This window comes from Haliaeetus albicilla, chromosome 2, assembly GCF_947461875.1.
Source record: "Haliaeetus albicilla chromosome 2, bHalAlb1.1, whole genome shotgun sequence".
Taxonomy (NCBI): Eukaryota; Metazoa; Chordata; class Aves; order Accipitriformes; family Accipitridae; genus Haliaeetus; species Haliaeetus albicilla.
Window position 1 is genome coordinate 22,687,118 of NC_091484.1, and position 14,748 is coordinate 22,701,865.

At 37.8% G+C, this 14,748-nt stretch overlaps 1 protein-coding gene across 29 annotated transcripts in view; it reads right to left on the bottom strand.

The window, feature by feature from the left end:
• ARPP21 (cAMP regulated phosphoprotein 21) overlaps nucleotides 1-14,748 on the bottom strand; it is a 205,629-nt gene that overhangs the window by 97,406 nt on the left and 93,475 nt on the right. For 25 of the 29 annotated variants that reach the window (XM_069809971.1, XM_069809930.1, XM_069809851.1 and 22 more), the window contains 9 exons: nucleotides 12,158-12,326; nucleotides 10,205-10,410; nucleotides 9,765-9,806; nucleotides 9,322-9,363; nucleotides 8,316-8,405; nucleotides 4,012-4,156; nucleotides 2,676-2,754; nucleotides 1,289-1,348; nucleotides 252-392 (listed from right to left, as the gene is read on the bottom strand). In XM_069809971.1, the coding sequence (XP_069666072.1) occupies nucleotides 252-392; nucleotides 1,289-1,348; nucleotides 2,676-2,754; nucleotides 4,012-4,156; nucleotides 8,316-8,405; nucleotides 9,322-9,363; nucleotides 9,765-9,806; nucleotides 10,205-10,372 (767 nt within the window). In that variant the 5' untranslated portion in view covers nucleotides 10,373-10,410; nucleotides 12,158-12,326. Of the gene's footprint in view, nucleotides 1-251; nucleotides 393-1,288; nucleotides 1,349-2,675; nucleotides 2,755-4,011; nucleotides 4,157-8,315; nucleotides 8,406-9,321; nucleotides 9,364-9,764; nucleotides 9,807-10,204; nucleotides 10,411-12,157; nucleotides 12,327-12,412; nucleotides 12,435-14,748 lie in introns of those variants that run through there. The other 4 variants (XM_069809803.1, XM_069809821.1, XM_069809871.1 and 1 more) reach the window with 4 other exon arrangements.

Below are 14,748 nucleotides of genomic sequence, written 5' to 3' on the forward strand. Positions count from 1 at the left end.
ACTGTGTTAAGTTTCTCGCAAGAGATAAATTGGGTTGATTTCTCCTTATGCATCTTTATATCCTTAAATAACCTCACAGCGTGAGCCCTGTCCTTCTCTCCCACCCTGGAAAGTGATAAACAGCACTCACTCTTGCTACAAAAATAATTAAAAAAAAATAAAAAAATAAAAAAAATACACTATGCAGTCATGGTTCAAAACCAGCTCTTGTGAAAGGAAACAAGGAAAAAGACAGCAGTGTTGCTACTTACATTCTTGTATTGCTGGTCTTGTTGATAATTACAGATTTTCCAGTCTGATCCACATTGTGATCCATTCCAAAGTAAGCTGCCACTCTGTGCACTAACATCCTCTGATACGATGACATCTGAGGGAACTTTTTATAGTGATTACTGGAAGAACAAGAAAACAAATCGCATTGATAATTATATTTCCCTCTAAGCTATAATTAAATGAACATAGCAATACATTTGATAATTCAGTGGACAGAAATCTAAACTGAAAACTTCTCCTTTGTGCACTTACAATTAAATGTTTGCTACAAGGTAGAAAAAAGAAAAGAATTATTTTTAGAGTTTCCAATAAGCACATTTCCATGCACTACATTGGGACAAACAAAGCTCACGCTTACATGGTATCTACTGCATATTTTGTATGTTGGGAAGAACCTGTCCCCTGACCCTGCACACACACTCACGCTCTCTGCACAAACAGTCCTGCAGATTTGCTGAGACACCAGCAACAGCTTTCTGCCTTTCTCCCAAAGGTCAGGTGCAGGGTGGTGCTGGAAAGATCTAGTCTGATCCTCCTTTCTTCTCTCTTACTGACAAAATGCTTATTTCCCATCAGCATAATTTCTTCCTCTGCTGCTATTCTGACTCTATTTCTTAAAGCTGCAGAAACATTTTGGTATAAAGAGCATGTGGTAGCAAGAATCCCTCCACCCAAGTTCAGCTCTATTTTCCAATGCATTACAACAACATAGCACACAGGGAAGCCCATGAGGTAGCATATTTGATCATCCTCTGCACTGAAAGCTTTCATTATATTTTTGGACCTAAATTAGTGGAGCCAGTGCAATTATGATGCAATGAAAAGCAAAAGGTTTTCATTTACATCTACTGTATTTTAAGCAGTACAACCACGTGTCAGGAAATAAAAGCCTGATCTTGCAGCGTGCCAGTAACAGTGCTCAGGAGCACTGTGGTCCATATGAGCTTATCCCTAGCACAGCTTTCATTGCTACACGCACATGTGACTTAATAACCAAGGGTGGAACTTGACTTACTTGTTGTCACTAATAAAATCAATAATTTCCTGTTCCATTTTCAAGAGTATCATTCTGTCCCTGTCAAAAAGAAACGCAAGGATTTGTAGCATCAACTACCAATAGACATTTCAGATGAAAAAATGAATATATCAATGTTTGTAAGGCAATTTTGCAAGTGTTGTCAGCCATCTTGATTAAAACTCAAACGTGCTTTGCCCTGGCGCATCTGGAGAAGATTGCAGCCTGTTTTGCTGCACCTTCGCTGACATACGTGACAGATCTAGCTCTTCCTTGAGCTCAGCTATGGTCTGAGAGTGCTTCCAGCCACACCAGGCTGTGATCAATGCATTGCATAGAAAGCCTCTGACTGCTATGGATAGCTTTGGTCCTTTTTCACCCTTTTTTTTGATGGAAAATGAGATTTCCAGCTAACCTAGCTCTTTCATGAGAACAGCTGCTACCCGCAGCAATTTTCAACATTTTGTCTGAGACATATCTTCCACGAAGCATTGATCTGCAGGTGAGAAGACTGTGCATGTGTAATCTAGTTAGAGAGCACAATACAGAACAACGCCTTTGAACTCTGGCTCCCAGCAGGCAATGCCGCAGCATTTCTCAGTGCAAATGCTCTGTTTTCAACTGGATGGTCTCAGATGTTCCTCTCTCCCTGCCTCTCCTGCCAAAAAACTTTCAAAAACTTCCCCAGCGTATTTCCACGCATACATTTTTTTCTAAGCTTGTCAGAGTCCATCACTCCTTAGTTCTTTTGAACTTTCTCATTTTGTGCAGATAAAACCATTCAAGGACCTTCCGCCATCTATACAAGAGGTTCTGCAAGCTGTTAGGTACCCAGTTATTCCTAGTTCTCCTATAATTGCAAAATTATGTGGTACCTATTTAACAGATTCAATTGAAATGAACGTGGAAAATCACAACATATAAAAACGTTACAGATCCTTCCTTAGACATTTAGAAGCAAATTTGACAAATGAGATGAGCTTGTTGCTCCAAATGAAAACCATGGGAATACCGAGAGCAGAATTTGGCACCATGCACAGGGTTTTAATTGTGTACAGCATTGCCAAAAGAAAGCTACTTCATATTCATATACAAATCTCCAACTGCAATGGTTATAATATATTACTGCTAACATCGTGCAGAGCTATATGCAAGAAGGTAAGGACAAAGACCAGATGTTGCTGAAAGTGATAATAAGCAATGGATCACTGGGCAGGGGAGTAGAAGTTGATTTTTATAGCTTTTTGTTCAGTTAACAGCCTACCTCTTTTACATTTTCCCTCATAACCATCTCCAGAACTAGTAAAACACAGTGCACAGTTACAGGAACTCAAAGACAGCCCGCTATAATTTCAGGAGTGCCAGCTCCAATGCAGAAAATACCTACCTGGGGTTATTCTTTAGTGTGTTAATGAGAAATTCATGCAAATCTATGCCTGTTGAGTCTGTATACTCTTGACTGCAATCTGAAAAATAAAAACAAACACACACACACCCTCCTCATTTATTTCATTTCAACAGTTATGATTAAGCTACAGTATAAATCAAAATCCATTTTGCAGCAACAATCTGAATGCTCTGAAAGAAAACATTCATTTGGAGTTCAGGCAAGAAAGATCTATGCTCAGAAGCATCGGGTGGACATTCAGAGTTCCTCTGTACCATTCTACTGAGAACGCAGCACCAAAACAACTAGACACCGACAGAAACTGCTGGTCATTTGAAAATCACAGGAAACCTTCAGTGCCACTCATGACCCTGCCAAGTTCTTCCTTTAAACTACTGAATAAAATCTTAAAAAATAAATTAAAAAAAAGTTTTATTTATCAATGTCTCTTTGCATCACTTAATAAATGCTGTACACATGGCAAATGAGGCATCATGCCAGTGGGAATTCTATTTGCATTAACAGACTGAAATCCAGTGACACCCAAGAGTGGGTGGGTAATAGGGATGCGTGACAGTAGTCAGAATTAATTTTTCAGCATTGCTATATCGCCTGACTCAAAAGCACACACAGATCCTCAAGCTGGCGTGAACTGTGAGAGCTCCATTAAAGCCAACTGACAATTCACACCAGCTGCGGATCCACACCCAGGTAGGCAATGATTATTTTTTGAGAAATTACAATGCAATTTTATACCATGGATTAATAAAAAAATTTTTAAAAATATACCAGATTTAGATCGAGATCTTTTCTGAAGAAGTCTTAGTAGGTGATAATAGTAGATTGCAATGCAGGTTAAAGGTCATAGATGGAGTTACTTACAGCATTTAAGAAAAATTCTCCATAAGACAGGAGCAACAGTGAAGAGAATTACTCTTTACTGCCTACATTGCACAAGTGACATGCCAATATATTATCATTAATGGGAAAAAAAGTGTATGAGAGTCTTGCACTTACATAATCACACATATATTTACATATATATGTGTTTATACCAACATGGCTAAGTATTTCACAGAAGGATGATTTTACATTAAAGGAAATTAATAACCTCTAATACCAAACCTCAGACTGGAAGGTTTCTTCACTTTCAAAGCCCAATGTTTGTACAAAAAAAAACACTCTCATGCATACACATTTCAAGTTCTGAATTTTCTTAATGTATGAAAACACTTCTACTGTGTATTTATATACAAATAAAGAACTGTATGCTTATAAAAACATACAATCCTTTTTATAACAGTAATTATAACAATTTAAATATTTTTAAGTTCACCTTTTGATAACATTCTGATCTTGGTTTTTTCACTGTTTTTATCTTTATTTTTATCCTTCTCTTTTTCTTTCTCGGAGTCATCTTTACTAGATTTATCTTCTTCTTGCAAGCTAGGAAAACTGGAAAGCTGTAGTTGGATTGATTCCTGTTAGGGAAAAAAAGAAAGATAAATTTAGGGCCAGATTCAGTAAGCTTCCCATGGCTTCCAACTTGCAGAAATTTGCATTAAACTATGTGTAGCTAGAAAACCTGAAGCCAGATACATTTCTTTCCTATTTGAAAAATGAACTTTTTTTCCAGGAGAATGACATCTTAGAGGCCAAATTCTAGTGGTAAGTGTATTTCTTCCCTATTTGAAAAATGATCTTTTTTTCCAGGAGAATGACATCTTAGAGGCCAAATTCTAGTGGTAAGTGTATTTCTTCCCTAGTATTTGAATACCATAACCTTTTAATCTGCCTATATTAAAGGCACTATATTATTCTACACTTTAGTAATTCTCACTCAAGACTTTGTAGAACAGTGAAAGACATTTTAAATGGGCTTTCTTAAGTAATTCTATAGTTTAATTAATACTACACATAAAATAATGATCAATGGATAGATGTCTGAAAAATATAGCTTTTTTTCCTCCCCCCCTCACTAAAAATCCTGCAGGTTCATATGAACTCGTTTGCACATGTAAGCGCATATCAGCTAGACTGAGCTTTCAGGCTCTGACAGAAGAGTGCCAGCAAATTATAAACTCAGTTGTATGCAAGAGGGCTTACTAACTTATGAAGTACTTTAAATATAAAGATATAGGCAAACATGCCTTTAGCAAAAGGGGTGAAATGCACACTGCGATTTTCAAACAATTTGTGGTAAATGAACTTCTCCAAGGCATTGCAAGTCTTATCCTCAAAAATTCAGTATTTCAGAGACTATGAAAGTCCTTTGAAAGCATGCTTCAGCTTTAAAAAGTTAATTAAACCCGAGAATTCAAGCTGGTTTGCATTTTCTGATTTGCTTTAAAGAACTTGCTATTCCCCACTTACATTACTTTATACTGGCTTTGTTTTAGCAAAACACAAATTGTTTTCTTTTGAAGTTACCATGGCATAATTTATGTATTTCAAGAAATACCAGTCTGGTTGGACAAAACTGAAAAAAGCATACTTCTGTGTTCATATTCTTTTGGAGGAAAAAAAAAAAGGCCCAAATAATACTATATGCTTAAGTAGTGTACAAGTGCACATTTGACTTAAGCTGTCACAAAACTCCCTGGCAACACAGTTTTCTTTAACAGAAGAGAGTCCTGCACACCTGATAATTTTTTGGCATCATGTTAATGAAAACCAAATTCACCAATACCAGCGAAAATCAGAGTTTCTTGAATGCTAGTAAATTCCTTTCCTTCACCATTTTTCAAAGAATTCTAGCATACCAAAAGATCAATACAAAACTTTAAAGGGTGGTTTTATTAAGCAACCAGACCATTATGAATTCATAAGATGCCTTCAATAATTCTTACAAATTTTAGGTTTCTGAATTTTTAAAAAAACTACAAATCAGCCACCACAACACATGTAAGACAAGATCCTAACAGAACAAGATATCAGCATAAACATGCCACAGTAAGACAGAAATTGGCAATTTCTCAGCTTAATCATTATTACTTTTTGTTAAGTTCAAATGTGGCACAAAAGACTTGAGATGAAAAGCACTGTAAAAGAGAAACAAAGCCCTGGAGCCAAAATTTAACCCGACCTACCACGCTTAATCCCTACTTCTGTTAGTTTTGGCTGACAGTATTAGCCAAAAACTGAGCATGCAGAAGGAAAGAGTGGGAACTCCTGGTCATTTGAGGTAAGGACACATAGAAAAATGTTTGCTAACCTGCTCAGTTGCACTCAGAGGACTAATGTTATGCCTGCTTTCTTTCACTTCAAATGGCAGTTTGATTTCTCATCCAAACAAGCAAACTTTGGATCAAACACTGCCAAAAGACCCCGAAGGGTAACTCTGATTCCCTGCACTGCCCTTAGCAAAGTGACTGTGCCACTAACTTTTCAAAACAGGAGAAAAATGTAACTGGCCATGCTGTTCCCAGGATATCAATCCTAGCCTTCACAGTGGTTGTTAAAATGCACGTATGAAAAGAAAAATGACAGACTTTACACATAAGCACACATATGAACATACAGTAGATACTGTCTTACGGGTAACATAATACCTAGATATCTGCACTAGAAAAAACACACAAAAGGGCTATAGAGTCGTGAAAGGAAGCTACTGTATATTTTCTTAGATTTTTATTGATTTTTCTCAATAATAAAATACAATGTTAATAAATACATTGATACAAGGTAAGTATAGTGAACAACAAAATAAATGTTCAAATTGCAGTAATACACTTCTTGGTCAATAGTATAACATTAAAGGCAACATTCCTTTTCAGTAAGGACATAGTGAACCATCAGGTAAGCGTTCAAGATCAAGTAATACAGGTAAACAAGTTTTTTCCCTATACAGGAAAATGAAGGCAATTATTCAAATATAAATACAAACATCAAGTCTGCAGTACAATCCATACTCAGTAGTTTTGGCGATGTACCATACATTCTCTGGTAATTAATTCCCTGTGCTTTGTAAACCATTAAGGTAAAATAATAATTAAAAAAAAAAAAAATTCCAAGCTGAAAACTAGCTTTTTCTCCTCTAAAGTGAAAGCAAAGCAGTTCGGTTGGCACAAAATTTCCTGTATCCTTCAGCCAGTCCAAGGAGGAACCTGCAGGTCCAGCTTTCCATGGCAAAGCTGAGCCACATTCATTAGTAAAAGGTCAGTGAGAGCAAAAGTCCAATTCCTATCTAATGTAATTACATCAAGCCAATCAATTGTGACCTTAGGAGATGGATGCTGGGGTCCAGGGAGGCATTTTATCTCCCATAAATGTTTCGATAGGGTCAAAGAAGTCTTTGCCACAGCTAGTCAGTCAGGTAAGACCAGAGGCTGCGTGTAACAGGAAACCCTCCTCTGCCTGGCGTCAGGGTGCAATCCAGACAGGGTTTTTGCCTCAAAACCTGCCAGTCTCTCTGATGTTTAATACAGGTCCTGTGCAGTACATTATACACTACTACGTGATGCTTAATACAATCTCTTTGTATTATTCTCCCTTTCATTCGCCATTAAACAATAGAAAATACAAATCAAAGCAGAACAAAAGCCACGCATCTTGAGTAACGCAAGTTAAGCAGAAAGCATATACCTACAACAGAACAACTGATAAAATAACCTGCCCATCTACTGCATAAGCGTCATTGTAGAGCAGTAGAACATGTAGACATCCCCCTGTTAAACAACCTGGGTTTTGGTCTTTCAAAAAAATTAAAAAAAAAAAAAAAAAGAACAAAAAAGAAAAGCCTCTCCACACTTATGAGCTAAGAGGAGAGCTGGATTTGTTTTGTTTCAAGTCAATAGAGGAAACAGTGAGGAAGTACACTTAAATGTGATTTTTTGTTTTTGTGCTAAGCTCACAATAAGTCACTTGCTCAAGCTCTCTCAATGGCTGATCTCATTTGCACATAAACACCTCATAAATTATAGGCAGTGCTCATGATATTTTGGTTTGAGGTCTTTACTTCTGCTTTTCGGGGTATTTTTTGAAGTTAGTCTACAAAGACTACCACCAGTGTTATTTTCCCAGGGGAGGGGTGCAGGGGACAGAACTCTATCAGCTGCTGGGAATACAACACTACCAGTACAGATAAAGTCAAATACACGCTTTTTGATGCCCAAAAATCTACAACAAGAGTTTAGAAAATGAATGCCACTCAGCAGGAGGCATCCTTGGCTCTAACAGGGTATTTTAGAGAGCGAAGGACCTGTGAATTTTATGTGAAGGGGGACACTGATATGAACTGGAGTCTCAGAGGAACCAGAAACCAGAGCATATTCATAACTGTATCTGGTGCAGCCTCGAAAGAGATAGCCTTAGAGAAAAGAACATATTAATATTCTTTTTGATTGTTACTATTTTTTTTTTAATTTTAAAATCTGAATTCTTTTGAATTCTTTTCCATTTGCTGAAATTTTCAGGGGGTCTGGAAAAAAAAGCAAACAACACCCTGTGATACAGTATAAAACTAATATTTCAAAATAAATTTCACGCTAAACCAGCTAACTTCTTAAAAATGTGTTCATTGTCGGATGTAATTTTTCCCCCAGGAAAGACATTGTTAAATGCCCAATTAAGTAACATAATCATGCAACTGAACATGGAGGTCAACCATGCAGCAGCTAACAGCAATGATTGCAAGTGTACCTGATTATCATGAAGATTTTCCGCTCCCGGGCGAGGGGATGACTCTTCACACACAGCAAGACTCCGGACAAGTTTTCCTTTAGCTCCTGACTGAATAAGAGAGAAAGAAAACAAAACAGAGAACACTACTACTGACCCCAAGTCACATAAGCTGCACACATCAGCTGTCCCTATTTATCCCAAATAACTACTAGACACCAGCCAGCAAAATTCTATCTGTCTTCAATGCAGATAGAAAAGGATTCTAAGCAACGAGCCACTGGCCACACATGGGGAGGTGGTAGGTTTCTTTTTGCTTTTAATCATTTCTGCTACAGTTCACTTACTTCCACCAAAAATCGTAACAGCAAAGAACAGATAATCCAATAGTGAAGGTAATTTAACATAAAATTAAACTCAAAGATTCCTTCTGTCATTTGGTTTGGGGTTTTTTTGGTTGTCGTCCCCCCCAGGAGTATTATATCCAAGGAACATGGACAATAAAATGTGCAAGTTTTACAGATCTGCACATGGAAAATTAAAAGAAGGTTTGGTTGGGGGTTTTTTTTGTTCCTAGAAGCTCCTTTTTTCCCCCCCCTTAGGGAGCTAGTCAGTCTCTGCTTCTTTATGTCAAGATTAGTCCATTAAAATAGAATTTAAACAAAACCATTAATTACTAAAGCAAAAGGAATGAGCTTTTTTCCTTCCCCAGTGGTGCAAAGAAGCACACATGCTGTCTAACACAAGCGCACAGCGAGCCCAGCAGCACAGGAGTATGATGGATAAATAAAGGGGAGCCTGACACATTTTATCTAGAGGAAGTCCTCTGCCTTTGTGCAACAAGATTATGGGGTAAGGGGGAAAAAACCAAAACAAACCAAAACAAAAAAAAAAAAACCAGAAACAAAAAACAACCCCAACCGCCACACAAGTGATGGAAGGCCATCATTTCAATTGCTGACAGACATTTGATTGAAATTCTTTATCCTGGCATGGCATGCAATTCCAAACAGAGATGGACCCTTACCTTGGATCTCTTTTTCTGCTGGTTCTGATTTGCACCTCGTTTCTGGGTATAGCAAAAAAGAGAAGTGGTTATCACTTCAGTGGAAAATGTGCATGACAAGAACATTACCAATAACTAAAGAGACTAAATCACTCCTAAATGATATTTTATTCAGTTGCTGACTGCAAAAACAACTTCCCCAAACCCAGTCTGGAAAGCAGGGAAAACCAAGAATCATCTCTGCTCACTTTATTCATTTTAAGAACAGGTATAAAAACCAAAATCACACTGCACAGTGTTCTGTAATTTGGCATATAATAAAAATGTAAGAAAAGGCATACTTAAGTAAATGCTCTCCCTCTCCAAATTCCTCTTAAATTGTAGTCTCCCCCTTTATTTTTATATTCGATTGAGCAAAAAGGATTAAAACCCCCTCATCCGATAAAGTCTTCTTATCAAATTACCTTCTTAGGCTTTGCATAACAACTTTTTGTTGGCAGTAACACCTACAAACCAAACCACACATTAAGTAATTATTCATTAGCATTACCTGTAAATTCATGAGTTCAAGGTAGTTTTCTAAATCCCCAAATAGGGAAAACAGTCAAATATTTCACCAAGCTTTAACACAGATGCCTAGAAATTAACTTCTCAGAAAAATTAATAACATGGACAGCAGCCTAAAGAGCTTGAAAGGTCTAACAAATAACAGCATTTATTTTATAGGGAGATAAAAGGAACCCCCTCCCCAAAATATAAAATTAAAAAAAAAAAAAGGGGCAACAGTCTCAAAATTATGAGAGAAAAAATAGGGGAAGCGTAGGCAATGAAAGAGATCATAGAAGGGGAAAGGCAATGGTAACACATTGATATTCAACATGCCCATTCACTATTCCTGTTTTACCTGCAGCTCTGTCTTGGCATCGCTCAGCTTCTCCTCCTTCTCCTCTACTTCCGAGCTTTCAGATTTATTAAGGATACAGTTGTCTGGGTTCACTTCGGAGATGGCAGTCTCCTGCTCTTTTGCAGCTTCCTCTGCTGTCTCCTGGTTCAATTTACCTTGCTCAGACATTCTTCCAGACAGAAATTAAAATAACAAGATTTGGTGACCTGAAAGGTCAAGAGGTCACGACACAAACACACACACAAAAAAACACTGGGGGTGAATTTCTATTTTTATTTTTTTTAATTCCCAAATAAGTAATTTCATTTCCTTTGATAAACAAACCAAAATGTGCAGCTCAGGAGCTGAAAGCTACATATGTCCCAGCTGAAGACATGTACTGAATTGACAATATTGGATAACAGCAGAACGTGTCAGGTTAAACAAGCGGAGCTCCAATCTAAATAGTCTTGGTGGAGAGCAGGTTTAAGGTAAGGTGCTGTGACTCCCCAGCCCTGCCTCTCCCAGCCCAGCCCTGGGACTGCCAAGGCGCAGGCAGGAACGGTGACAGACTCTCCGCTACGCAGCTCAGCAGCACCAGGCAGGAAGGACCCATTCAGACTTCCAGGTCTCCGGTATCTCAGTGTTCTCCAACTCTATATTTTTTTTCTCTTTTTTTTTTTTCCCCCTTTTCTTTTTAAATAAAAAAGAATAGCCAAACAAACAAAACAAACAGAAACAAAAACCAAGCGTGAGCAATAACACTGTTTTCAGCACTCAGCCATGGTTTCTGTACCTAGCAGAAGCCCATGGTGCTCACTACCAGTTTAAAAAATAATAATAAATATATATATATTTGAAGAGGTAATCATTCAATATAAATATGAAATCTAAATTTGGCAATAAAGCTCTCAGGGTCAACACTTCCAGGCATCAAACTGACAGTTCCATTATTAAAATCCTAAGCCTCTTCCCAAACCCCATGTTACTCTCCAGCACTATGAAAATCCTACAGGAAGCCCTTGGCAGGTATTTCTAATGAAGCTGTCTTAACTGAACCACATTTACTCTCAGCTCACAATGGGTTGTTGTACAGAAGCTTTAAAGGCTTTTCAAAGGTAAAGCCTATTATTATTTTCTCTCTCTTTCTCTCTCTCTACCCCCAGCTCCCTCTTGAAGCCTCCCCCACCGATCGATTGTCAAATGAGACTCATGAATAATTTAACTTTTCTTTCCGCATCCATTTGGCTTAAGAAGTATCTTCAGGAAAAACAACTGCGGTTGAGAAAGAGAGTTATTTCAGAAAGGGTCTTTTGCAATACCTTGCCACTTCTCAACAGTGAAACAGTGGCTATTAAGCAAAACCACGCTTTGCCATATTTCTTTTTACAGCTTGTAATTAACATTCAACAGATCTGATATCACTTACCTTCATTTTTTTAAAACTATGTTTTAAGTGAAAAAATAAGACATACTGAGTTTTAAAAACTTACTTCTTCCAATTTTTGCTTTTGTTTTGACACTGTAAGCAAATAAAATAATAAAACCTTTCCTACGTGATCTTCCTGTTTGAGAAAGACTGTGCATTTCACAAGAAACGAAGCTACATGGTTCATAAATAAACCGACTGGAATACGAAGCTCACAAATTAGCTCACAGTAAGCCAAGTCAAGCTTCGAGTTGTTCTCCTTCCTCCCACCACCTTCCTCAGGAAGTCCCATGGTATTGGCTATTCTGCAGTTACAACTGAAACTTGAACTGCTTTGCTAAGATTTCAAAACATGATGAATGGCAAGATCTGAAACTAGTCTGTTAAATAACCCTTAATTTGTTACGGATTTTCATCTGGAAATGAACACGCATGCACAAGTTCTCCACGGGCACATTACCCCACAGCTCATCTACATGCTTACACAGTATTCACAAAAACAATTACATTCATAATTTACCAGCTGCACCAAAGAAGCCATTTACCTGAAAAACTGCTATAATTCCCACTGTCTTTCTAGTGTCTTCTGTTGCTCTTCGCTGGTTAAGTCCACACAAATGATCAATGACAACGTGAGTCCCATGTCACCATTAACAGTTCAGAGTGCCAATCTCCATGCTGGTCCTTCAGAGAGTTTGACGGATCATAGTCAACCTGGAAAAAGATGAAAAGTAAATAACAACAATAGTAACAATCATGGTACAAGGTAAGGATGCAATAGATAGGACCAGATTTCTAACACTAATGACCAGCTTCAAGCAAATCACTTTCACAGCTTGATCCAGCTCCACCTGTCTGAAAACTGCCTGCTTCTTCTCTAATGAAGGCTTGAGCCGGCTGTTCAAGTCATAACAGCTCCTACGCAAGGAGCTAAAATTAACAATTGCATTATGCACTGAAGATTACTCACTTCAATTTTAACCTTTTTTAGTGAATTCCAGCACTTTTCATTAAAAAAAGCATATATACATATTTATATATAAGCTCATCTGTTTGCTTCAACAGAAATCAATGAGGGTATGAGGAAAAAGGACTTGCCTGCTCTTTAACTACGGCTTCTGCTCCAATTAAAATGTCAATAGTCAAACACTATGGAAAAAGAAGCTAGGTGGGTGCTTTTAGAAAGCGACCCGTTTTGCCAGGGTAGCAAATTGAGATGTTCATTTAGTAAGCCAAATAAAAGTAAAAATGATCGAGAACAGGAGGAGGACAAGGAAGAAATCCTATTGCCTGAACAACGGCCACCAGAAAAAACTTCCTTTTGAGGCACCGTGTGAGGAGGAGAAAGGAGATCTCCAGGTTATAGTTTGGAAAATAAGCCTGAAGAAAGAGTTGCTCAGTGATGCAATTTACGCTGTTCATCAGGATGGTGTTTGCCAGCTGAAGAGCTAATCTGACAGAAAAGAAGCATTTTGGAATGAGTCGGACTGATTCACAAGCCACGGTCTTGTGCCAAACTGTCTTGATACAACGGGCACTTCTTCTCAAGGCTTGCACGTGAATCACGGTTGAAGCAATTAGGGCAAACACACAAAAACAGCAAATAGGAGGAAACATGTATCATTCTGCTTGGGGAGAAAAAAAAAAAAAACAAAAAACAACGAAACCAATCCAAAACTGAAAATCATCTCACTCTAATGTTGGACTCCTTGTTTCTGAGGCACATTTTAAATTGTGCACAGTTGCAATTGCTGTACAGAATGTGGCAGCGCACTGGAGCTCACCACATTAAAAGAGCTGAATTTCATGTGCCAGGAATGGAATTTAGCCTTTCACAAAAATCAAGTCCTGCTCTCTCCAGGAGCTCAGGCGCACAGAGGAGACCAGCAGGCGTTCTGTAAACTACCACTTCCACCTGGCAAATTTATATACATAAAAACATTTCTTTTCCTCAAACCACTTAATAATTTGTACAGAGTAATACAAAGTAAGTCTTCCCACTCACTTTTTGGTACTTCTCACAGGACATTTTCAGAAATTTTCTCTCATTGACAAACATACTTATAGGATCACAATGGGAGTAGAGGAACGATATGGAAAATTAAGCCTAAGCACCCAAGCACGTGCAAATGTATTTCATGGATCCAATAGTCAGAGAGAAAAGAGTGAAAAAACCACTGATTGAAAAACCTTTTCTCATAACTATTTTCCATTAACCCTTCCCCTCACACTTCTGAAAGAGAGAAAAAAAAAATCAACTAAAACCAACCACAAACCAAAAAAACCAAGGAAATACAGTGCATTACAGTTTCACCTGGAAAACAGCCAGCCAGGAGATAGACCGCTGCAATCAAAACCCTCCAAAACTAACTGAGAAATAGATCTCTGTACCAAAATCAGAACACAAAAACATTATTTCAGGATTCTTCAGTGTTACCATGTGTTGTGTATTAACTATTCATAAGACAAACAAACAGAGGAAAACAAAAACCAGACCAACAAACCAACCAACCAAAGGGTATCGTATTCAGCAAATGAAGAGATCTGCCAAGACTCCAATAATCAGCATTTCTGGTCTTGAGCCACAGATGCTCAACATAATCTCATCATGCTTTACCAAAGACATACTACTTCATAAACTGAGTTCCCCATATTGTTACACTTAAGATCTCTGATGCCAACATCATTTTTCATTGGCAATGTACAAGACGACGATAGAATCTTAAATTAAAACAACAAAAACCCCCAGAAATTTCCCCAAGAAAACATAAGCAAGTGGAAAATAAGCTTGCAGCATGCAGCTACCATTTTTCAAACCCGCAATGACAATGTTTCTTAGGATGATTTTTTTTTTAAAAATCCTTTGTAATTATCTTCGGGGGGGGCAGATGAACTGAGACACATAGCAGTCACAGTCGAGCTCTTCACCTTCCCTCAATATAAATTTCCTCCTCCTCCTCCATTAGGCAATTTACAAGTGATGACTAATCATTTACATACTACAATACGCAAAATACACTTCTGGTTGTTTGGGTGAGTTTACAAAGGGACTCAGGTTTCTATAAAATACTTCAGGGAGAGTATAAATAGCAAAAAGGAATCAGTAAGAAAATAGCCATTAAGAGTGAGCCATTTT